This window comes from Balaenoptera physalus (assembly GCF_965194825.1).
Source record: "Balaenoptera physalus genome assembly, chromosome: 18".
In the NCBI taxonomy this organism is placed as follows: domain Eukaryota; kingdom Metazoa; phylum Chordata; class Mammalia; order Artiodactyla; family Balaenopteridae; genus Balaenoptera; species Balaenoptera physalus.
Genome location: NC_138899.1, coordinates 65,965,226 through 65,990,584, shown reverse-complemented (window position 1 = coordinate 65,990,584; position 25,359 = coordinate 65,965,226). Strand labels below are relative to the sequence as shown.

At 39.4% G+C, this 25,359-nt stretch overlaps 1 protein-coding gene across 7 annotated transcripts; it reads left to right on the top strand.

Annotated features, from left to right (window-relative positions):
- The first annotated feature begins 4,776 nt into the window (after positions 1-4,776).
- NEK3 (NIMA related kinase 3) lies at positions 4,777-25,287 on the top strand. Of its 7 annotated transcripts, none has more exons than XM_082434473.1 (16): positions 4,777-4,866; positions 7,258-7,427; positions 8,936-9,029; positions 9,431-9,528; positions 10,732-10,815; positions 11,624-11,691; positions 11,782-11,868; positions 13,896-13,950; positions 16,016-16,216; positions 16,759-16,831; positions 18,866-18,912; positions 21,024-21,126; positions 21,980-22,096; positions 22,356-22,490; positions 24,147-24,273; positions 24,706-25,287. In XM_082434473.1, exons 2-16 carry the CDS (start codon positions 7,311-7,313, stop codon positions 24,785-24,787), a joined length of 1,488 nt encoding a protein of 495 aa, XP_082290599.1. In that variant the 5' UTR covers positions 4,777-4,866; positions 7,258-7,310; the 3' UTR covers positions 24,788-25,287. The 7 variants fall into 7 exon arrangements, with proteins under 7 accessions (XP_082290599.1, XP_082290603.1, XP_082290600.1 ...); XM_082434474.1 differs by lacking the exon at positions 4,777-4,866 and adding an exon at positions 4,974-5,083; XM_082434472.1 differs by lacking the exon at positions 4,777-4,866 and adding an exon at positions 5,114-5,539.
- Positions 25,288-25,359: the final 72 nt, after the last annotated feature.

Below are 25,359 nucleotides of genomic sequence, written 5' to 3'. Positions count from 1 at the left end.
CTTTCTTAAGCAAGACGCTTTTATAAAGGAATCTTTTAACACCGAAGGGTTGGCAGAGCTCATAGAATTTAGCAGCAGGACGCGTTCCACCTCCGTGGGAATAAGTGTAAGACATTCAGGAGCCAGACCAGTTACCACACCTGAGAGCTTCAAAATTCTGAGAAAATGTACTCTGAAGCTAGAATTCTATGCCCAAGCTATGATTCAAGTTTGAGGGCATTTTCAAACATGCAGAGATTCAGTCTACCGCTCATGATCTTGTCTGAAAGTATCCCTAGGGGTTTTATTCCAGTGAAATAAAAAGTAAATCTAAGCTTTAAAAGAATCATTAAGCACACCAAATCAAAAAAAAAAAAACAGTGAAATCCACATAATTGTAGATTACAAAACATTATATAAAATGAAAATACTCCAATGATTTCAACAGGAGAGGTGTCAAGGAGAAAAAAAAAAAATAGAACTGAAGCTAATTACCTTGCTAACAAACTCATCATGTTTGGGTGCAGGATACAGAAATTCATGTTTACTCTCACCATCTAGTAGGCATTTAATTGTTAAAAATATAAAATGTAAGGGTAAGACCCAGCAATTCCATCCCTAAGTATCAAGGAGAAATGAAAACATGACCCAACAAAGATTGTACACAAAGATGTTCGTAATAGTCTTATACGAGCCCAAAACTGGAAACAACACAAAAGCCCATCAACTGGTGAATGAGAAAACATCGTATACTATATCCACTCAATGGAAATTAAGCAAAAGAAAACAGACGTTAAGAAAATGGAACAAACTACTGATAAACATAGCAACATAGATGAACCTCAAAAACATACTAAGAAGGGCTTCCCTCCCTGGTGGCGCAGTGGTTAAGAATCTGCCTGCTAAAGCAGGGGACAGGGGTTCAAACCCTGGCCCAGGAAGATTCCACATGCTGCGGAGCAACTAAGCCCGTGCACCACGACTACTGAGCCTGCATGCCACAACTACTGAAGCCCACGCGCCTAGAGCCCGTGCTCCGCAACAAGAGAAGCCACCGCAATGAGAAGCCCGTGCACTGCAGCAAAGAGTGGCCCCCGCTCGCTGCAACTAGAGAAAGCCGCGTGCACAGCAACGAAGACCCAAAGCAGCTAAAAATAAAATAAATAAATTTATTTTTTAAAAAAAGATGAAGAGACTGTCTCTTATTTATAAAATTAAGACAATCTTTTTTTCTGTATCAATAGGGCCTGGAGTTTGAAACTATTATCTCATTAGGAACTCAGGAAAATTAACTTTGAGATTCAAAGGTCATTGGGCATCATATCAGTTTAATATTTTGAAAATATCTGTTGTATCTACATGGCTTATGAGGACGGAAACTAGACTCTAATCAGCTCTTACTTGCTCATTGTACACCATATTCTGCAAAGCTAGAGGTGCTGTCTGCAAATGCCTACTATGTTATTATCACCTAAAGCCCATTACTTTTCCTAGACTTACGGTGGTGATCATTTTGAAATGTATAGAAATATCAAATTAGTATGTTGTGCACCAGGAATTAACATAGTGTTGTAGGTCAATTGTACTTCAACGAACAAACCAACCAACCAACCAACCTATAGAAAAAGATCAGATTTGCGGTTACCAGAGGGGCGGGGCGGGAGGGGGAATTGGATGGAGGTGGTCAAAAAGTACAAACTTCCAGTTATAAGATAAATAAGTACTAGGGATGTAATGTACAGCATGATAAACAGAATGTATAAACAGTGCTGTATGTTTATATGAAAGCTCATCACGAGGAAAAAACATTTTTTTCTTTTATTTTGCATCTGTATGAGATGGTGGACATTCACTAAACTTATTGTGGTCATCACTTCACAAGGTATGTAAGTCAAATCATGATGCTGTACACCTTAAACTTACACAGTGCTGTATGTCAATTATATCTCAATAAAACTGGAAGAAAAAAAAAAAAAGACCATTCCTTTTCCACCTTCTTTTGAGGTTCAGAGCATCGAATTAGATTGGTGGTTCTCAATCAGGGGCTATTCTGTGCCAGTTCTCCCCACTCCACTCCCACCTCCCATCCTGGGACATTTTCAATATCTGGAGACAGTTTGTTACAACCGAGGGCAGGGGGTACTGCTGGCATCTGGCGGGCAGAGGCCAGAGATAACTGCTAAACAACCTACAAAGCACAAGGCAAGCACCACACCCTCACCCCCATAACAAAGAATTATCCAGCCCAAACTGTCAACAGGGCTGAGGGGAGAAACCCTGAACTAGATTACCGGCTCCTGTCTCCCTGTTAATGCCATCTGATGACCTCACCTCTCATTCCAAAGAACTGTGCCCCCACTGATTCCTAGGCGGCAACACGGACGTTGGCTTGCAAAGAACTGCGGCCACCTCTGAAATCTTGAGACCTACGGTCCTGTTTTCTTCACAACTCCTCTCCCACCAGCTGTCTCCCTTGCTCCCTCCATGGTGGTTCTTTGACTTCATTCAGACCTCTAGCTCATCATCGAGACCGTCTAGGACAGCACTAGAAATAGAAATATATTGCAAGTTACATACGTAACTTAAAATATTCTAGTATCACTCTGCGCTTTCACTGCCGAGGGTGCGGGTTTGATCCCTGGTTGGGGAACTAAGACCCTGCAAGCTGAGCAGCGCGGCCAAAATAATAAAAAAATAAAAAAATCAAGTCAGCGGTAATCAATATACAAAATGATTAATGGGATATTTTACTTTTTTTTGGTATTTTACTTTTTTTCAAATTAGATAAATGAATGCAATTAAATTTTGAGCATTAATCTTTCATCTAGTAATCTTGCCAAATTCATTCATTAACTCTAAAGTTTGTAGATTATTTTTCACAGATATAATCTTATTTGTGAACAATGACAATATTATTTCTTTCATTCTAATATTTATGCCTTTTATTTCTTTCTCTTGTCTTATTGAGCTATTAAAATCTCCAGTAGAATGCTGAGTAAAACGGGCTGGCAAGAATCCTTGCGTTGTTCCCAGCAAGTGGGGAGGGGTCTTCGGCCAGCCATCACCACCTGATTTTATTCGAAATTCTGTGTGTATTTTACATTTACAGCACATTTCTGTTTGCACCAGCAGCCAGTTTTCACGTGCTCAGTAGCCACACGTGTCTAGTACCTACATAATGGATGGTGCCCTTCTAGACTTCACTTCCTTCACAGGGATATTCGGTCTAGACACCGAGGTGTGTCACGTCAATCATCCTTATATCAGCACCCTTAACTCCCTTGTCCTAGCGTACTTCTGTTATCTACATAATCCCAGTTTTGGATTAATCCAAATTTCTTACTCCTAGAGATGACTACACAATTATTCATTAGAATCACCTCTGAGCTGCTTGATCACCTTTGCCCACATAAGCTTCTTCTGGTATTCTGAAAACAACAATCAAACCTTCACTACTCAGAATTTTACTGTATAGAACTAATAAATAATATAAAAATCTCGATTTAAAAAAAAACCTTCCTCAGGATTTCCATATGCTATAGATGACTTAATTTTCTATTTCATAGAGAAAATTGAGGCTTTCAAGATTCCTTCTCCTTCTTTAATATTATCTACATCCATCCACATCTTTATTTCCTCTTCTGGTCTCAGAAGCAAATCTGTCTGTTCCTCATTTAGTCCAAGGCTAATTCTCTTCCTGGGCTCTAAAAGCCGTCCTTTCATCTTAGCTAGACCTTCCTGCAGAATTCCCTGGCGGTCCAGTGGTTAGGACTCCATGCTTTCACTGCAGAGGGCCCAGGTTCAATCCCTGGTCCGGGAAACTAAGATCCTGCAAGCCACAGCCAAAAGTAAAATAAAATAAAAAATAAAAACACATTATTTGGATCAACTAGACCTTCCTGGCCCCCCTCCCCCTAGCACTTTCAGCCTCTCTTTCCTTCCATTGGTTTATTATCTCTCAACATATAGCTACAATTTCCCCATTAATAAAATACTCTCATAAATAATCTTGTGCTTCCCTCCACCCATGGTTATCACCCTTTCTCCTTCTCTTCAAGGCTAAGTACCTTGAAAATATCCTGAACTCCTTGATTCTTCTGACCATCTCACCTCAGCTACTGCAATCTGGTTTCTCCCACATCACATCACTGATATACTTTCTTCAAGGTTACCCATGACCTTCTGTTGCTAAATCCGATGGGCTCTCTTCAGACCTTGTAATTGGGTCAGCTTTTCAGACTGTTTATCACTGCAGTGTGTCTGACATTATTGCAGGGTAGTGGTTAAGAGTCAGACTCTGGAGCCAAACTGCCTGGGTTCTAATTCTACTTCTACCACTTATTAGCTGTGGGACCTGAGGCAAAGAACTTTACCTCTCTGTGCCTCAGGGATAATCACTGTACCTACCTTTAGGGTTGTTTTGAAGATTAAATGAGTTAATAGCTAACACATTAGTCCTATCCTATGCACTTTACATGCTAAGCTCACTTAAAAGAGTGCTTAGCCCCTCGTAACTTGTATATGTTATCTATAATAATGGATAGGTGTGGCCATCTTTGGGGGACCATTGATCTGCCCTCCACACTTGCCCAAGTTCACACAATTGGTAAGCTGAGCGCTGTGCCCATGAAACTTATCTACATGGGCTGTTCGCTTAAACTGGAGACAGAACTTACGTTTCGTGAAGGATACTTTCCCTCAGTATTATTGGCATTGTTCTGGAGCGACGTGGAACACCACTTTGAAAACGCGCCCTTCGTAGGCCCGGCTACCCCTAGAACAGCGCCTCCCTCTCGACCCGGAAAGCTTCCTTCGCCGGCGACCCGAGAGACGACCCGCCGGCCCGCCCCCCGGAAACGCGGCCGGCTCAGGGCCTCTGGGAAGCGGGTGAGCTGTCCGGCCGGGCAGGCGCCCTCCGCGGGAACAAGGGCGGGGGCGGGTGGGCGCGCTGGGCACTGGGCGGGCGGCGCCCACGCGGGGTGGGGGCGAGCGGGACCCGCGCTCCGGCGCTCGCGGACCCGGGCCTGGGGGTCGCGGGGGCAGCGCGGGCAGGGATGCGAGGCGGAGCGGCTTCTCCGGGAGTGAGGATCGGGTCTCCCCCGAGGTGCGGTCCCCGCGCTCACCTTCTAAGCTGCATCCTACATTTGCATTTGCAAATCACTTTATTAGCCTTTGATCGGTATAGGCCTGCGAAGCGACGCTTTTGTCACATTCAGAGCATATACAGGTCTTTTAATGAGCTTAGGTGTGTAATGAGTAACAGGGGAAAACGTGGGCAGAAAGGACCAAATGTGGTTTTCAGCTAAGAAAAGTCAGTGGTTGTTCTTGCTTATCAGTTACTGTCTGCTCACAGAATAAATATCCTAAGTAAAAAAGAATAAAAATGTGGGAAAACTAGGTCTTCTTGTCAAATCGTGTAATGCCAGGGTCAGTTAGAATAGCGTCAAACAACTTTTTTCTTTCACGTCTTATCCAGAAAGATCTTACTGTCCTTGAAAAGAATTGTTTCTGAAGACCATGCATCTGATTTGGTTACATGGAGAAATTCTAGAGTCTCCTGGTGAGTCTAGGTAAACAGGAATACAAATGGTCGCTAGAACTGTAGGTTTTGGTTTGTGATTTTTGCTTTACCCGCCATGCTCTCCGGACCGCATAAATTTTTGTGGTGTGATTTTTATGAAAATAAAACACTACAAGTAAGTTTTGTGAAAATCAAGTAAACTCATTCCAGTGTTATTTCTGTAATGAAAAAAAAAAAAGCATCACTTGTCTAAGGTTTAATAATAATAATAGCTGTCATTTATTCAGGGCCCCCTATGTACCAGGTAAAGTGTTAGGAACTTTATATTCATTCTTTCTGATGTATTAAGAGATCCAGCGAGCTGCTTCATCCAGGAAATATAAAAGGGAGACTGAAGTTCAAGGACTCTGCTTAACATGTCTTCTTCGTCCCAGGCACCTCCAACTCGGCATGTCCCCAAAGGAGCGCATGTCTCCCTTCCCCACGCCTTTCCCCACCCACCCCACTCTCACCGCCAGAAAAATCAAACCAAAAACACCAGGCACACAACCATCACGCCTTTCCTTTTTCTCAGGGAAAGGTATCAGTATTTGCCCAATTTACAACAGAAACCTGAGTCTACCTTTTTCCCTTCTCCCTATTTGTCCCCCATAAATCTGTAACCAAAAATCTTGCCAGTTCTTTCTACATGTTCCTTCCCGTTGTCTTCATCCCCCTTGCCACCCCCCCCCCCATTCCATTGTGTCATCATTTTCCTGCCTTTTCTGTGGTAGGAGTCCTGCTCCGGCCCTTCTCCCCTCTCCCCTGTCTGGTCCATTGCTCTGCAGCCAGCATGAGTAATTTTTCTAAGCTGTAAATCTGCTCTCTTGGTTAAAACCCTTCAGAGACAGCCTGTTAATTACCCCAGGATAAAATCCAGCAGCCTGAACTTTGCTTACAGTGACCTTGAGACAAGGCCAAGTCTGTCTTCCTAGCCTTACTGTCCTCTTTCAAGTCCTTGACCTGAAACAATCGGTTTTGCTCTTAACTATGCGATTCCCTCTGCCTCTATCACGTCCCTCCTCTTTGCCTAGATATCTTCCATTTATCCTTCAGGCTTCAGCCTAAATATCATCTTCCTAACTCCCCAGGATACCTCTGCCGAGGGCCAGCATGACTCTCCCTGTAAGACTCGCCACCCTGCATTTGTTGAGGCCTGTGGTCCCGTCTGCTTTGGAGTGTGCATGATGGCTGGGGCTGAATGTTGAGAGATTTGTTCAGGATTATAAAACCTGGCACAGATGCTCTGTGTCCACCTGTTGAATGAATAAAGGAATAAGTCGTCCTATCATGGTGATTAGAGCTACTTTGAATTAATTCTGCCTTTTGAAAGTAAATTTAATTCTCAGATGTTGTTGTTTTTTTTTTGTGGGCGAATCTTTTTTTTTTTTTAATTGGGGTATAGTTGCTTTGCAGTGTTGTGTTAGTTTCTGCTGTACAGCAAAGTGAATCAGCTATACGTATACATTTATCCCCTCTTTTTTGGATTTTCTTCCCATTTAAGTCACCACAGAGCACTGAGTAGAGTTCCCTGTGCTATACAGCAGGTTCTCATTAGTTATTTATTTTATACATAGTAGTGTATGTATGTCAATCCCAATCTCCCAATTCATCCCACCTCCCCCTTCCCCCCTTGGTGTCCATATGTTTGTTCTCTACGTCTGTGTCTCTGTTTCTGCGTTGCAGTAATTCTCAGTTGTTTCTGTTTTTGAATCTAGGTTGGGCGAGCCGGTGGTGACTGCGGGGGTGGAGCCCCTGTGCGGTGCCCAGCATGGACGGTTACACGGTCCTGAGAGTGATCGGGGAGGGCTCCTTTGGCAGAGCCCTTTTAGTTCAGCAGGAGAGCAGTCATCAGATGTTTGCCATGAAAGAAATAAGGCTTCCCAAGGTCACTGCTAAAGCAATTAGCTCATGTTGAAAGTGTACATGTAATTTGTATAGGAAAACAAGTTCTTGAAATTTAACATGGAATTGCTCCTTTGTGCAAAAGATTTAATGGGTTTATTCATTAGCTTTACAAGGTCTTGATATATCTTATGTGGTTCTTAGGATATTGTAATTAACAAAAATAATCAAGGATTCGGTGGTGATTCCTGTTTATCTCAATGTGAATAATTTGTAATAATTTCCAATTTTGCATACCTAAGGGTGTAGCGAAGCTGCCCAGATGCAACTCGGGTGCCATATTAATGAAAAAAGGAACATCAACATACAGTGAAGAGCTGAGACCTAAAATGCTAACCTTTGGTATAAGGGAACCTATTCTGTGGATTAGTTTATAGGTTTTATTTCCCTGTAAGATGAGGAAAGTGCTGATTTATCTGTACAGTTGACCCTTGAACAACACAGGTTTGACTGCTGTGGGTCCACGTAGATTTTTTCAATAGTAAATACTGCAGTGCTGTGCGATCTGAAGTTGGTTGAATCCGTGGATGCAGAACCGAGGAAATGGAGGGGTTCCTCCATACATGGAGGGCCAGCTATGAATTGTACTTGGAATTTCAACCGCGTGCAGTCAGTGCCTCTAACCTCGTTCAAGGTCAAACTGTATTTATCTATGACAACTATGTGTAACATAGTTGTCAGGTGAAAGAAGCCATACCATGGAGGCTGCCTAATAATGTTTTGATCAACTAAAAAAAAATACATTTTAATAAAATTCTCAGAGTATTTTTTTTTTTCCCACTGCAATCTTGACCTCGTTTAGTGGGCATCAGAATCACCTGGAGAGCTTGTTAAAACAGATTGCTGAGCCTTACCCCTGAGTTTCTGGTTGTGTAGTTCCTGGTGAGCCTGTGAATTTGCATTTTTAACAAGTTCCCCGCTAGTGGGACGCTGCTGGTCTGAGCCCCCTTGGGCTGGTACATAATCAGTTGCAGTTTCTTAATTATAAGACAAGTCATTCAGGATTTTATCCTCATAGAGTAAGTTAGGGGATAAACAGTTTTGGAAACTTATTTTGCATATGGTCTTTGTCCATCCTTGCTGCTGTAATACACGAGTATATATATTTTTCATCTGAACCAGTGGCCTGATAAAGTGATGCAGACAGTAAAAACATGAAAGCCCTAGTTTTTCTTTAAGGAGCTACTATTGTTGATGGCATACTGGCTCTCCAAGTCAGGTTATACTTAGGCTGATGTTAAGAATAGTTTACATTCTATACTTGTAAAGATATGAGGTCAGCTTAAGCATGCATATAGCCATTGTTGAAAAATCTGCACATGTTTTCTCGTGGAGTTTGATAAGCTCAAGTTGGGTCAAAGTACAGTGCTATGAAATTGCACTATGAAATTGTGTCTAGCATTGAAATATCATACAAACTACTATAATATCGTTTTACTATCAGTTTTAGTATCAAGTATTACATTTACGCTTATTTAAATCTCCTTCTAGTCTTTCTCTGACACACAGAATTCTAGGAAGGAGGCTGTTCTGTTAGCCAAAATGAAACACCCCAATATTGTTGCCTTTAAGGAATCATTTGAAGGTAAATATGAATTTCCCCCAATACATGCATTTCTGAATTTGATTCATGGCCACTGGGGCTTTGTTTTTGTTTTTGTTTTTTTTAATTTATTTGGCTGCGTCGGGTCTTAGTTGTGGCCGGCGGGATCTTTGTTGCGGCATGCAGGATCTTTGATTACGGCATGTGGGCTTTTCCTTGCGGTGTGTGAGCTTCTCTCTAGTTGTGGTACGTGGGCTCAGTAGTTGCAGTGCATGGGCTTTCTAGTTGTGGCACGCAGGCTTAGTTGCCCCACGGCATGTGGGATCTTAGTTCCCCGACCAGGGATCAAACCCCCATCCCCTGCATTGGAAGGAGGATTCTTAACCACCAGACCACCAGAGAAGTCCCTGGGGCTTTCTTAAAGAGTCTTACATTTGTTTTAGCTGAAGGACATCTGTATATTGTGATGGAGTATTGTGATGGAGGGGACCTGATGCAGAAGATTAAACATCAGAAAGGGAAGTTGTTTCCTGAAGATATGGTAAGAGACCGACTTACATAAGTTTCCCTCAAGGTTTGGAAGCAACTTTTCTCATAAAATTTGTATGTGTTAAAATAAAAGCATTGCTATCTGTGATTACCTGACACACTAGTTAGAAATGACTCATTTCTGTATCCATGACGCTGCTTAGTGAGATGTGTCTGCCTGAGATGTTTTTAGAGAGTAAAATAGATATAAGTTTATAAAATATCAAGGAATAACACTTCCATGTTTAGAAGAATTTCAAAATTGTATTATTTATCATACTTTCTACTAGACATTTAAAATTTTTATTTTTTGTATTGAAATTTTAGAAGGCAGATGGATTTCTTTTGTGTTTCTAGATCATCTGAAGAATGAAGCCTGCATTTCTGTTTTTCAGGAGCACCTCTTCTTAGTCTTTTTCCTTCTACAGTTTAGCATAGTCTCTTAAAATACTTACTGCCTTTTTAATGGAAAGTTGTGTATTAAATATTATTGGAATGAGTTGACTAAGGAAAATACTTCAATAAACAGCTTTACCGGGGCTTAGTTTGATACATGGTATAACATGTTTTGAGAGTATATTAGTATAAATATTTTTCATCTAGAAGTTGTATTGTTAAGAATATGGGTTCCATTGTAGCATGTCAGCCTGGCTTCAAAGGCTTGTTGGTAATATAATGAAATCTTTTAATGTTAACATATGAATATTCTGAAGAAGTGAATGAAAATCTGATGTAATGATTACACTATAAAAAGTTATAGCATATTCATTTCTAAACGGCGAACTACTTTTATACGTGTATTTAAGAAATATTTTTATTTGGTTAAATACAAGAAAAATATAGTGGGATTTTTATTAAAATAAATTGTTGGGAATTTCCTGGCAGTCTAGTGGTTCGGACTCCACGCTTTCACTGCCAAGGGCCTGGATTCAATCCCTGGGGGAACTAAGATCCCACAAGCCGCGTGGCATGGCCAAAAAAGTAAATAAATAAATTGCTATTTGGATCATACATAAGACGATGACGCATATGGGATTGATTCACAGCTTTTCTGAATTTCTCCAGGCAACACTGAATCCTGTAATTTTCAGGAGTTCTGTACTTATATTATGTAAAACTCAGGTCAGCCAGGGCCTGAAGATGATTCTTTGGGATTTTGGGTTGCCATGAACCTGTTATTGCATTCTTGCAGATTTGCATGCTTTTTTCCTTACAGATACTTAATTGGTTTACACAAATGTGCCTTGGAGTAAATCACATTCACAAGAAACGTGTGTTACACAGAGATATCAAGTCCAAGGTAAGTGGAAACATTTTGGTCCTAAAAAAAAAAAATCGAAAACTATTTCATTCCATGTTTTTTCTGTGTTATTTTCTTTCCTTTTGGGGCATTTTTATCTAGTTTAGAAATATTTATCAATGTAATATTGATATTTATGCTAGCCAAATAAGGTAGTACTTGAGAACAGGTCAGTAAATCTCTTTAGTAGTGTATGTTAATATGTTCCAGCTCTCTTAGTGACTGTTTCCTAAGACCATGTGTTCTCAAATGGAAAATGGTTGAGACCGGGGCCTGCCACCTGGAGTTACGGGGACACAGGTTCTCCGGTCAGTTGAGCAGGGTCTGCTGATACAATCTGAAGTTTGCCTGTTAGATTTCTAATCAGTCATCCTGAATTCCCAAGCAGGGAAGTGCAGCTGTCCAGAGGGTATCTTGTCTTTTTATGTTCCATTCGAGGACTCGGCTGTCAGCATTTCTACCCTTGATCTCCATCATCAGCAGGCTTTGAAAGACAGCTTCTGCCGGCGCTCTCTGCCTTATATTTGTTTATTTATTTATGTTTTATACAGCAGGTTCTTATTCGTTACCTGTTTTATACATATTAGTGTATACATGTCAATCCCAATCTCCCAATTCATCCCACCACCACCACCCCCACCCCGCCACTTCCCCCCTTTGGTGTCCATACGTTTGTTCTCTACATCTGTGTCTCTGTTTCTGCCCTGCAAACCGGTTCATCTGGACCATTTTTCTAGGTTCCACATATATCTCTGCCTTATATTTGAATGAGGGCAGATGTAATCTGAGCTCTTCTTTTTCAATGCAGAATATCTTCCTCACCCAAAAGGGAAAAATAAAACTGGGTGACTTTGGATCTGCCCGTCTTCTCTCCAGGTACGTATGTCCCTTCTGTGGTAGTGACAGTGTCAAAACATCATCATTCAGGAACGCTCTGTAACCATTCGTACCTCTCTCTGGTTTTAGTGCCATGGCGTTTGCTTGTACGTATGTGGGAACACCTTACTATGTGCCCCCAGAAATTTGGGAAAACATGCCTTATAACAATAAAAGGTAAGTGATGTATGTAGTTGGGGCAGGGCTGACAGTTTGGTACAGGCATTGTAGCCTGCAGGTGAAGTTTGGTTGTTAAAAATGTATATCTGAAAGCAGTGTAGAATTTAAATTCCCAGGCCTCTAGATGAAAGTCATAATTTTCCCACTGTTTTAATCGGAGCTGAGAGGAGCTACATGTAAATGCTGAAAGAAAGGCCAGTCATTTCTGGGGATACTGCTTCTCAAACTTTGCTGCTCCCAACTTTAAAAATCCCGAAGCGCAGGTTGTCGCCATATCAGTTAAATCCAAATGTCTGGGGGTGGGCAGCAGGCATCAGTAATTTTCCAGGATCACTAAGTGAGTCCCATGTGCGGCAAAATTTGGGAACCACCGGATTATGCCATTGAGTTGACATTTACAGGACTAGATAATAAGCACTTGACTGATAGGTTCATTGATTATCAGAAGATGGTATGAAGTCCTTATGATTTAAAGCATAATTTTCGTCTGAATATAAGTAATATGTGCCCATTGATGGAGTGGGTGGGCAGGGGAAGGATTGGAAATGTAGAGATATACAAGAAAGGAAGTGGTGCTCACCCACTTTTACACAACTACTGGTAACATTTTGGGTTTTTTCCCCCATCCATTCTCTTCTTCCCCTAACCTTCGTTTGTATACTCTATATACAATTTAGTATCCGGCTTTTTTCACTTTATATCATATTCACTTTATCCCATATTAAAACTCTGCATAATTATTGTTAATGGTTGCATAATATTGTAATACATGGGTCTTCCAAAATTTATTTCACATTCCTCTGTTACTGGCCTTATGATATATTTCCAATGTTCAGTATCCTAAACAGTGCTGTGATTAATATGCCTTTTGTGCATAAATACGTCGTTGTTGTCTATCACATTCTTGGCATGAATTCCTAGAACTAGAAACACCCACAGGTTCTTGTTACCATCTGCCAAGTTGTTTTCTGAAAAGGATATGATAATCCGTAATAAATAGACTCCTTTAAGAGTAAAATTGACTGAGTTGGAGACAAAAGAGCTATGAAGGGACTTCCTGGGACAACTGGGGAAATCTGAGTTTGGACAAAATATTAGACAGTAGTATTGAATTAAGGTTAAATTTCTTGGATGTGATAATGGTGTTGTGTTCATGAGAGAGCGTGTCGTTGCTCTTAGGAGATACGTGTTGACGTGTTTAGGGGTGAAGTGTTTGATGTCTGCAGCCTTTCTTTCAAGAGGTTCAGGTCTAGAAGGAAGAGAGGAAAAGCAGGCAAACGTGGCAAATGCTAATGGCTGAGAAACCTAGGAAGGAGCATGTGGGCATTTACTACTTTCCTGTAGGTTTCAAACTTTAGAAAATTAAAAGTTGGGGGAAATAGTTGATTAAAAAAAACACAACAAAACCTTAGTTAAAATGAAAAGAATATCATCTAGAAAAAGTCTGGGGGATGACAACTAGGTGGTGAGAATTCTGGAGGAAAGTGGAGGTGCTTAGTTTGAAGAAGGGTGGGCGTATAGGGCAAACTGTAGAACTCTTTGCTGAGCTCTGAAGAGCTCTTTTGTGGAAGAATAAGAACACTGTCCCTTAGAGCCAGCCACTGGGGGCACAGAGAGCTGTGCATCAGGATGTGCGACCAAAGGCCAGGTGTTGTGCAGGCAGTCTGGGTGGAGGCTGCACTGGATGACTTCTAAAGCCCTTCTTCCAACTATGATAATCTGAGTCCGTGGATATTCCTCTTGCACCAAATATTGATACTACTGAACTGATACCCGAACAACCTGGATTTGGAGGGGCAGGGGTTGGGGAGCAGTCAGTTTTATTGTGAACATTACTGTTAGTAAGTATCTAAGTGTTAGACCAAAATTGCTGTATATTTTATTTCAATAGCTAAGAAGTACCTGCAATGTCTGTTCTTATTAAAGGTAGAGTAATTTTTTATTTTTTGTATTACAACATATACATATTTTCATATGATAACTCATAACCCACTCATTGTTACATTGCTTCCTTATGCTTCCAGTGACATCTGGTCCTTGGGATGCATTCTCTATGAACTCTGTACCCTTAAGCATCCAGTAAGTATGGCGTGCAAAATGGGAAAGGCAGCCTCTGGTTGTATCGGGCTAAGTCCTAAGTAATGTGCCAGATTTCAATTGGTGGTTTGCTTCCTTAGGATGAATTCATTATAAGATTTTCATGTTTCTAGTTGCTATCATCTTTGCTTTGAGCTACTTCTGTAGTATATACTAATAGGAAATTTCCATGATTTAGTATTTATAGTTCTATATTTAGCTTGCCTCCCTCCTTCCTTCCCTCCCTCCCTCCTTCCCTCCCCCCTCCATCCCCCCTTCCCTCCCTCCATCCCGCCTTCCCTCCCTCCCTCCCTTTCTATCTTTGTGAATTTGCATATTCTAGTTATTTTGTATAAGTGAAATTATACCATATTTTTCCTTTTGTGTCTGGCTTATTTCACATAGCATAATGTTTTCAAGGTTCATCCATGTTGTAGCATGTGTCTGAATTTCATTCCTTTTTATGACTTAATAATATTCCATTCTATGTTTATACCACATTTTGTTTGTCCTTCCATCTGCCGATGGACATTTGGGTTGTTTCCACCTTTTGGTTATTGTGAGTAATGCTGCTGTGAACATGGGTGTACAAGTATATATTAGAATCCCTGTTTCCAATTTTGGGGGTATACACATAGGAATGGAATTGCTGGGTCACATGGTAACTGCACGTTTGGCTTTTTGCGGAACTGCCAAACTGTTTTCCTTTGTTATATGTTTTTTTCCTTTACTACATGTTGATTTTTCCTTTTTCATATCTTCACTTGTATGTATTAATAGGGTAATGCACCTCCAAGGCAGAATGCCATCATGTTCTTATATTAAGTATTACTGAGGCTGACACCTAATGTTAATTGCAGTATGTTTATTTTTTTATGTTTTATAAATTTATTTATTTATTTATTTTTGGCTGCATTGGGTCCTCATTGCTGCGCGCAGGCTTTCTCTAGTTGCAGCGAGCAGGGGCTACTCTTCATTGTGGTGCGCGGGCTTCTGATTGCGGTGGCTTCTCCCATTGCAGAGCACGGGCTCAAGGCACGCGGGCTTCCGTAGTTGTGGCTCATGGGCTCTGGAGCACAGGCTCAGTAGTTGTGGCGCACCGGCCTAGTTGCTCCGCGGCATGTGGGATCTTCCCGGACCAGGGCTCGAACCCGTGTTCCCTGCATTGGCAGGCAGACTCTCAACCACTGCGCCACCAGGGAAGCCCCCGCAGTATGTTTATTATACAATGAAACCTTTAAATGTTATTCTGGTATGACATTTTATATCCCACTCTATTACTTGTCAAACGGTGATAACTACTTTGATGACATGAAAGGTAAAAAGGATTTTGTAGCAGAAGTTTAAAATAGGAAAAGTCTAAAGTGCATATTGTCAGGGAGCAGGCCTGGGTATTTTTGAGGAGGAGAGAAGCAAAGAAACATTGCACTTATTATAAGCCTTAATATCATCTGACTTTTTAAAAAGCCATATGTATGTATTACTTTGATTTTTAAAATATATTAAAAATGTGTGTCTGTGAAAACGTTGATTTGAGTAATAAAGTACCCAAAACAGGCACTGATGGTAAGACTTCCTCCAGATGAGAACATCTTTTACTATTTATGTTTACCTTTCTCCTGAACAACCATAAGATTTTAGAATAGTACCGGGTTGGGAGGTGGGGTGGGAGTTTGGGAGTAGCAGGTGAAAACTATTTGGATAAACAACAAGGTCCTACTATATAGCACAGGGAACTATATTCAACATCCTGTGATTAAACCATAATGGAAAAGAATATGGAAAAGAATATATATAGATGTATAACTGAATCACTTTGCTATACAGCAGAAATTAACACAGTGTAAATCAACTGTACTTCAATAAAATAATTTTTTTGAAAATACAAAGAAAAAAAAGTATGATTAGTAAAAAAAAAAAAAAAAGATTACAGAACAGCACCTTAACATCTTTAGGGAGAAGAATTTCTAAAATTAAAATAATTCATATAAATTCAGTTCAGCTGGTATTTACTTATTTCTATTCTCTTTCCTTGTGTCTGCTTTTACAGTTCAGTTTTGCTTTTTAGTTTCAGGCAAATAGTTGGAAAAGTCTTATCCTCAAAATTTGTCAGGGGTCCGTGAGCCCACTGCCATCCCATTATTCCTATGAGCTTCAGCATCTGATCAAGCAGATGTTTAAAAAGAATCCCTCATATCGCCCTTCAGCTACAACTCTTCTCTCCAGAGGCTCTTTAGCTCGGTTCATCCAGAAGTGCTTACCCCCAGAGGTATGGTACATGTGAGATTGACTGTGAACAGTTTGCCCAGTGTTTGTTATCTTCTAAACACAATTACATGTTATACATGCCTGTAAAAATTCAAATAATGCAGACATGTATAAAAAAGTAAAAAGTGGTAACGTCCTTTCCCTCCTCTTCTTCTTTCCACGGTGCTATTCCCCAAATATAATCATGGATATTGTTTGCATTATCCTTCCAGATCTTTTTGGATGTGTATAAATGTCTGTTTGTTTAAATTACGTGGATCTTTTATTTATTTATTATTTATTTATTTATTTTTCTGGCCGTGCCTTGCGGCATGTGGGATCTTAGTTCCCTGACCAGGGATCGAACCCTTGCCCCCTGCAGTGGAAGCACGGAGTCTTAACCACTGGACCACCAGGGAAGTCCCTACATGGCTCTTTTAAATGGCATTTCTACTTTTCAACTTTATTACTGTGGGGAAGAACACTGATAATTAAATGATGTTATGGCAGTATCTAAAGAAAAGCATCTTTCACATCTTTAAATTCTCTGCTTTAAACTTTCAGATCATCACAGAATATGGGGAACAGGTATTAGAAGAAACTAAAAAATCTATGCATAGTACACCAAGAAAAAAGGGTAAGAATTTTTGAAAAGCTTATTTTTTGTGTTCTTTTAAAATACAGTATAACAAAAGGGAAAAATACAATTTTCAAGTTATTAGAGATGATTTCCAGAGATACTCCTCAAATCAATATTTGCTTCTTATTCCTTCAGGCATAATTCTATACCGAATCTTATACATTTAGTTTTCCAGGGATCAAAAAAAACCTAGTTTGGAGATTTTAGAGATGTAAAGATTGTTCTCTGTTTCGTTTTTAGAACCATATTTACTCTAGTTGTTATGGATCAGGTAGAAGGCTTCTGTGGTCTCACCTAGGAATCTAACCATGAAAATATAATATAGGAAATTGTGTCCTTAAAAACCATCTTATAAACAAAATTTTTTAAATGGAGTCTTTTTAAAAGTTGGAACTGTCCACATAATAGGTGCACAAAATTTCCAAACATCTGTAGTCAGTCCTGAGCAAATTTCAAATGTAATTTATTGTCTCTTTGGAAGTTGTCATCTCAATTTTTTCAAAGCTCTTTTTGTTGCTTTTCATTTGTCATCAATGACACATCTTTCTTCTGAAGAAATCCAACAATGACCAGGATAAGAGAGAAGAATTAAGATGTGTAGAAGGTCATCCACTGTAGGGGGATGTTGTAAAACCTCCATTATTTTTTATTTTTTATTTTTAAATTGTGCTTTTTGTTTATTTATAGTTTAAGTAACCAATTTTTTATTCTGCTTGATTTTTATTTAATTTAATTTAATTTATTTATTTATTTATTTTTGGCTGTGTTGGGTCTTCGTTTCTGTGCGAGGGCTTTCTCTAGTTGCGGCAAGCGGGGGCCACTCTTCATCGCGGTGCGTGGGCCTCTCACTATCGCGGCTTCTCTTGTTGCGGAGCACAGGCTCCAGACGCGCAGGCTCAGTAGAAACCTCCATTATTTAGTGCCTGTTATCTTAGTGTTATATATTACAAAAGAAACATTTCTATTTTTTTAAATTTCTTTTTTGTTGAAGTATAGTTGATTTACAATGTCATGTTAGTTTCAGAAGAAACATTTCTAAACTATACTGTTTCCTTGAAGTCAAATTTTAAATGTTACTTTTGTAAAAATGTAAACCCTTTTAGTGATATAAACCCTTCAGTCTTACAATTCAGCATTTTTTCCCGTTACTTAAGAGGTAGTCAGTTACCTTTGCTTCAGCAGTTTCAGTGTTGATTTTATTTTATGTACTGTTTCCTAGCTTCTGTTCACCTCCCAGGGTAGTGGGAAATTAGTTTTAGAATGCTGAGCAACCACAACAAAAGCAGTCTAAGAACAGTTTCAAGACAGTGTAGTTTCAAGATAGGAAAGTGTAGTTTTACAATTTCTAAAAAAAAGAGGAGTAAGCCAGTGGGGAGGAGCCATCATATTGGGAGCACGTGTCCGGTGGTGTCTCCATCTAGTGTGTAGACAGTGAGACCAGAACGGTGAAAGCTGTGTGAGGGCAGGGGCCGTGTCTCATTTGCTCACTGTTGTATCCTCAGTGCCGTCATCGCAGATGCTCAGTAGCAACTGTTTAAAATGCTGAATGAATGAGGAACACGGACCCCAGGCTCTGGCAGCGGAATATCAGGCAGGAGCCATCCTGCCTCCGTGACTGCTGCTGGCCCCTCATCAGGGAATAAGTAGCAGATTTCTTGAGAGGGATACCTATTCCACCTGCTGTAATAGCTGTCAGGAAAAGCAGACTGGGTAGCCAGATTATGCTAAAGGTGATAATGACCTTCCGAGTCTACAGAGCGTCTTACCTCCTGGTGCCTAAATGGGTTGGCATAAGTGAATAGAGATGTCTTAACTTGCAGATGTTAACATTAGAATAAAACAGCAGAAATAATCTCTTTTAACAGCTGAGGTGTATTATTAGGCAATTAAAGCTTGATATCACTATATGGGCTAGTGCTTTGGTTCTTTGACTTTAAAAACTTCATTTGTCTTTGTCACTCAAGCTCTGTGCAAATCATATTAGAAGCCTTTATGTGTTTTCTCTCTACCTTCTCTTTTCTCTTTGAGCAGACCCCAGCAGAATCAGGATAGCTTTGGAAAATGAAGCAAGCACAGTGGTAAGTGCTTTAAAGTTAAATTTCTAAAACTGTCTACTGGGTACCTGGCATCATTAGGTGCTGGGAGATATTTGGAAGACTGTTGCCTGGTCCCTGGGTTCAGGAGTTTTTCATCTTTGGGCCTGTGAAGTAACTGGCGCTGTTCTCTGTACTGCCAGCCGAGCCACTTTAGGTCAGCATGTATTTGTTTTTTCATTTCTAATTATTGATGACAAGTGGTTTCAATATAGATGTGAGTGAACTTAGCCCTGCTTATAGGCATGAAAGTCTTGTTTTAGCCTGGCTCTTGGTTGGTTTTGTGTGTGTGGTACTATATATATACATATATATATATAACATACAATTTATCACTTCAGCAATTTTTAAGCCAAATTGTAAGAATTTAATGGCATTAATTACCTTCACAATACTTTTTCATCACCCCAAACAGAAACCCATTAAACAATAACTACCCATTCCTCCCCACTCTCCCTTCCACCTCAGCCCCTGGTAACCTCTATTATGCTTTCTGAATTTGCTCTATGAATTTGCCTATTCTAGATATTTCAAGTAAGTGGAATCACACAATATTTGTCCCTTTGGTTCTGGCTTCTTCTGCTTAGCTTAATATTTTCAAGGTTCATCCATGGTATAGCCTGTATCAGAATTTCCTTCCTTTTTATGGCTAAATAATATGTAGATCACTATTTTGATCTTGACATTTTTCTGTTCAAAAACTTTTAGTGCCTCCCCATTAAAACCAACGAATTGAGTGGACATTTTTCAGCCTGGCATTCAAGGTCCTGTTTGTCTCATTTGGCTCCAGGCAGCTGTGCCCTTTTACATGATAGCTGCAGTTAAGTCATAAATAGTAACAGCAAATCCACTTCCCAGTTTTGCCACACCCAACCCAGTAACTGGTGTCCTATTGATAATTTTTTTCTCTCTTCATCATTTCAATCAACTTTTTAACTCCCAAAGGAAAAGATGTAGTAACAACAAATGATTCTGTTTATGGAATGTACTAGTAATTAAACTTGTAAATTTTTTGAATGAACCTTAGATTGTAAATAAATAACACCATTCCCCATTATGTTGCTACAAATGGAATATATTCTGCCCCTGTACTTTTTTTTTTTGCATAGTAATATCTGTTTATTTCCAGCTTTATTGAGGCCTAATTTATATGCCATAAAATTTACTCATTTTTAGCATGCAGTTTGATGAATTTTGGTAATTTTATACAGTCATATAACCAGCACCACAGTCAAGACATAGAAATCCCATCCCCCCCCAGTTGAAAATGCATTTAATGCACCTAACCTACCAAACATCCTAGCTTAGCCCAGCCCGCCCTACATGTGCTCAGAACATTCCCATTAGCCTCCAGTTTGGCAAAATCATCTAACACAGAGCTTATTTTATAATAAAGTGTTGAATATCTCATATAGTGTATTCAATACTGAACTCAAAGTGAAAATCAGTGGTTCCCTGCATACAGAATAGTTGTAAGTGTATCGGCTGTTTACTCTTGTGATCACGTGGCTAAGTGGGAGCTTCGGCTCTCTGCCACTACACAGCATCATGAGAGGGTATCATATGGCATATCACTAGCCTGGGAAAAAGAGCAACATTCAAAATTTGAAATACAGTTTCTGCTGAATGTGTATCACTTTCACACCATCATAAAGTCGAAAAATCATTAAGTCGAACCATCGTAATTCGAGGACCGTCTGTATGGTAACTTTATAAAATATTTGATTTTGATATTTCCAGCATGAAAAGCCCAGAAATATTTCATTGCTCATTTCCTCTATAAAGCCCTCTCAAATATCTCTGTCATTTTTATATATCCTCTTCACATTTGCAATGACTGATATTTATGGCTATTAAGGTATATGACTATTAATATACATATATTTATACTTATGTATGTGCATATATATGGTTTTTAATATACACATATATATGATTATATGGCTATTAATTTACATGGATGTATGGGGTTCTGTGGTTATTAATGTTTAATCCATCTATATTTAAAGTTAAAATAGCTGTCTTTGCCTACTTGTTTACCTTTTTTTGCAGCAATTCAAGCATTACTTAATCTTTATTTTTAATTTCTTTTAAAGCAAAGCGAAAAACCAGGTGGAAAGTGCAGCCACACTGACTTAGAAAGCATTAATAAAAATTCGGTTGAAAGTGCACTGAGAAGAGTAAACAGAGAAGAGAAAGGTAAGTTATTCAAATTCTAATCATTGTATAAGTGGAGAACTGGGGAATATACAAGGAATACCAGTTTCCACCTTACTAGGTCGTAGGTTTCATAAGCAAGTAGATAGGCAGATTTGTGTTTGCTTATCCAGTAGTGTTACAGGAATATTTTATTTACCTATAAAAAGAGAGAAAATTGTGTTTATTAATAAGAGGCTTCAGAAAAAATAGTATTTGTTGTGCTCTCCGCCTTAAAAATCCTGGCACACAGTGTCTACCTAAGTCCTCTTGGGCCTTTAATTCTTGTACATTGTGTAATATGTGAGTATATACATAGCATTTTTTTAAAATAAATTTATTTATTTATTTTTGGCTATGTTGGGTCTTGGTTGCTGCGTGCGGGCTTCCTCTAGTTGTGGCGAGTGGGGGCTACTCTTCATTGTGGTGCGTGGGCTTCTCATTGTTGTGGCCTCTCCTGTTGCGGAGCACGGGCTCTAGGCACGCAGGCCCCAGTAGCTGTGGCACGTGGGCCCCAGTAGTTGTGGCATACGGGCCTAGCCTCTCCGCGGCATGTGGGATCTTCCCAGACCAGGGCTCGAACCCGTGTCCCCTGCATTGGCAGGCGGATTCCTAACCACGGAGCCACCAGGGAAGCCCCTATACATAGTATTTTAAAAATTTCACTTTAATGATTAGCTTTACCTTTTCATTTGGATTTCTTTTTCATTCCCTTTACTACTTAGACTTGAAAGAGTGTTGTTAGATCTGAGTTTGAAAGAGAAAAGAAATACTTTTCTTTTAGAGAAATACTTGTGTGCATATAGATGAATAAATAAAAGAATAAGCTCAGCAGTTCTTCTTTACCCTTTAAAAGCCCGTTCACCAGGTCCTCTCAGGCGACAGTGGGAGAGAAATGTATCCAGTACAGCTCTTACAGCTTTGGAAAATGCATCCTTACTCACCTCCACTTTAACGGCAGAGGACGATAGAGGTTAGTAGATTGAATTCTATTATTTTATTATGGAACATTCTCTAATAGTTGTTCAATGAGCCAGAGTTTTTTCTTTTTTTTTTTAATGTCACTCTGAAGGATATTTGGTTATCACACATCAGAGCGCTGCTCATACAGGCAGGTGAAATAGATCTGGGTAGAGAGTTAAATATAATTAGCTTTGCTTGAAATATGATCTGAAGATATATGCTGAAAATCTTTTTTATTTGGGACTAATTTTTTATCTTTTCCCAACTAGGTGGTTCTGTAATAAAGTACAGTGAAAATAATACCCGTAAGCAGTGGCTCAAAGAGACTCCTGAGACCTTGTTGAACATTCTTAAGAATGCTGACCTCAGCTTGGCATTTCAAACATACACAATATATAGACCAGGTGATTCATGTCTGTTACATAACTGTGGAAACCCTTTGATTTTTTTGAAAAAATTGTGGTAAAATATACATAACATAAAATATACCATTTTAACCATTTTTAAGTGTACAGTTCAGGAGCATTAAGTACATTCACATTGTGCAGTCATCACCACATTCCTTCTTCCAAAATGGAAACTCTGTATCCATTAGATAATAACTCCCTGTTCCCTCCTCCCAGAAACCCTTTGATCTTAAAGCTATGAAATATTTAATAGCATTGTAGTTTTAGGTTTTCTTGAATCTTTTCTAGCCAGTCTGAAGCCATAATTAAAATTTCCCGTAGAGCTTCATTCCTTCTGTTTGCCCATTTGTTTGCTTATTTTAATAATCATGTGATCACTTTGAAGTGTGGCCCGTTTTTACCGTGCAAATACACCCCTGCTTTAGGGACTCTGTAGCTCAGACTTTATCCTAGTAAACGCTGAGGAACTTCAAGATTTCTTTGGCTCTGTACTTGGATTCTGTTATATTGAATAGAACACACAACAAAAGATGAACAATTAGGATTTGACTTTTTTTATCGTTTCTACAGACATTTTCACTAAAATTATACAACATAATCTTTTAAGATACTATCCTTAGGAATCTGGGCCAAAGGACTGCATTAAGGGTGTGTATGTGTGAGTGCACGTGTGTTTAATTTTGATAATTCAGTTACTAAAGCCGTCTTGCTTGGTTTAAGATCTAACATAAATTATGCCAAGGAGAGCATGTCATGGTGTGGCAAGCCTTGACTGTATGTATTGTAGCAGATTTAGTGTATTTGTTGATTTGATCGGTATTTATTGAGTGCCTAACATATACTAGGTTAAGATTTAAAAAAAAAAGAATAAAACATAATTCCTTCCTTGAAAGAGTTGGTTATTTGGGAGACCAACACACAAGCAGAGCATTGTAGAGCTGTGCACCATGTGTCTGATAGAGCTGTGTGCAGACAGTTATGGGTCCCTAGGAGAGGTGGGTGCATTGGGAGGCAGGTGCTAAGGAAGGTTAATGATTATGACTTTTGTTTTAGCAATTATAGATCCTGGATTTTGTTTCTGGTCCATTGATGAAGATGTTGTCATTTCAGGAAAGTCACTGTTTAAAAAAATATATCATAGCTCTATTGTGAAAGGATTTTTATAAAGATTGAACCTACATTTTTATGTTAGGTTATTGTTTTGTAAGCAAAAATCTGAAAGTAATTACTATCTGGAAAAAAATTTAAAAACATGCATTTGGTCTTAATTCCCTAATTTTATTCCCCTCCATTGGGAAAACTTAGGGGGAGGCGAGAGCTCAAAGGAGAAAAAATTAACTGTTATCCAGCTGTCCAAAGACAACTTTTAATGCTTTAATATGGGTTCATATATTTGAGGGTTTTAATTATAATTTTCTGAGTTTTTGTTTTGAAGAAAGTGCTGTTTAAAAATTTAATACCCATACTGGTGCTTACTGGGCCTGTTTTATGCCAGAATCATGCTGGGTAATGCAGGGAGACACTACAGAAAAATACAGAGCATGGCATTGCCCTCAATTAGCCCACAAGCCTTTGGAGGAATTTAGTGCAACATGAACAAAATAAGTAAAAACTGCTTAACTTGGCATAATTTCTGTTAATATTCCTCTGAAGGTGCAGAAGGGTTCTTGAAGGGCCCCCTGTATGAGGAAACAGAAGCATCAGACGATGTTGATGGAAGTCATGATTCTGTCATTTTGGATCCAGAGAGACTCGAACCTGGACTGGATGAGGAGGATACGTAAGTGATATACGCAGATAGCGTGTGCGTGCGTGTCCTTTAAATTGTACTTTAATCATTTCTGGTTTAGTAGGAGCTGCTTATATTACTTTACATCATTAATGAATACTTATATCTTGATCTTTTGTCTGGCATGGGTAATGTGTTATGGTATTATCACAGAATTCCTGACTGAGCCATGTGTTTATAATCATTTAGCTTGGACTTATTTTTTAATATAGCAGATTTTTATATTGAAAAAGTTGTAGAAACAGTGAAAGAAGTGATCCTTTGGAAGGCTAACCATTTTTTTTTCCTCTGTTCATTTGCCTTATGGAGCTCAGTTTTCAAAAATGTCGGTGTTGTTACGGTGGTGTACTGCTTTGAACCCATCGACAAATATTAACTGTGCTCCTTAAATAGAGGCTTAATATCCAGATTGTTTTTTCACAGGGACTTTGAGGAAGATGACAGTTCTGACTGGGTAGCAGAGCTGAAACAGCGAGCCGGCTGGCGAGGAGCGTCTGATGGATAACGCCCAAGGAGACGTTCCGTAGTCACACTGAGGAGATGTTTAACATGAGGAATTGATATTTGGATAATACTTAACTCACGGGATGTGTATTTTCCTTTAGAAACAGAGTGAAGAGAGGGAAACTGAATATTTAAAATTATTCCTGGTTAGTATGATAAGGTATAAAAAAATCTAGAACTCTTACGAGTTTTTGAATTCAGAGGAGAAGGCATAGCAGAATGGGTATGAGGTTTGGGCTTTGCGGTCAGAACAGAAATTGAATGCTACCACCTACTGCTTGTGGGACTGTGAGAAATGACTTAACCTCCTTGAGCCCGAATTTCCTCAACTACAAAATGAGGATAATAATGCCTACCTCACAGGGAGGCTGACCTTAGACCATCACGGCAGCCCTTAATGTTATTATTTGCATTGTTATGATTTATGCTTATTACTATGTAGCTCTTTTTATATCTCCTAAAGGTTTGAGGATCTAAATATATTTAATTATAACATAATAATGTGTGTGATTTTTCAGTAAGGCCTATTTCCGGGTAGTGATCAATCATCTTCAGTGATCACCAACTACCAGC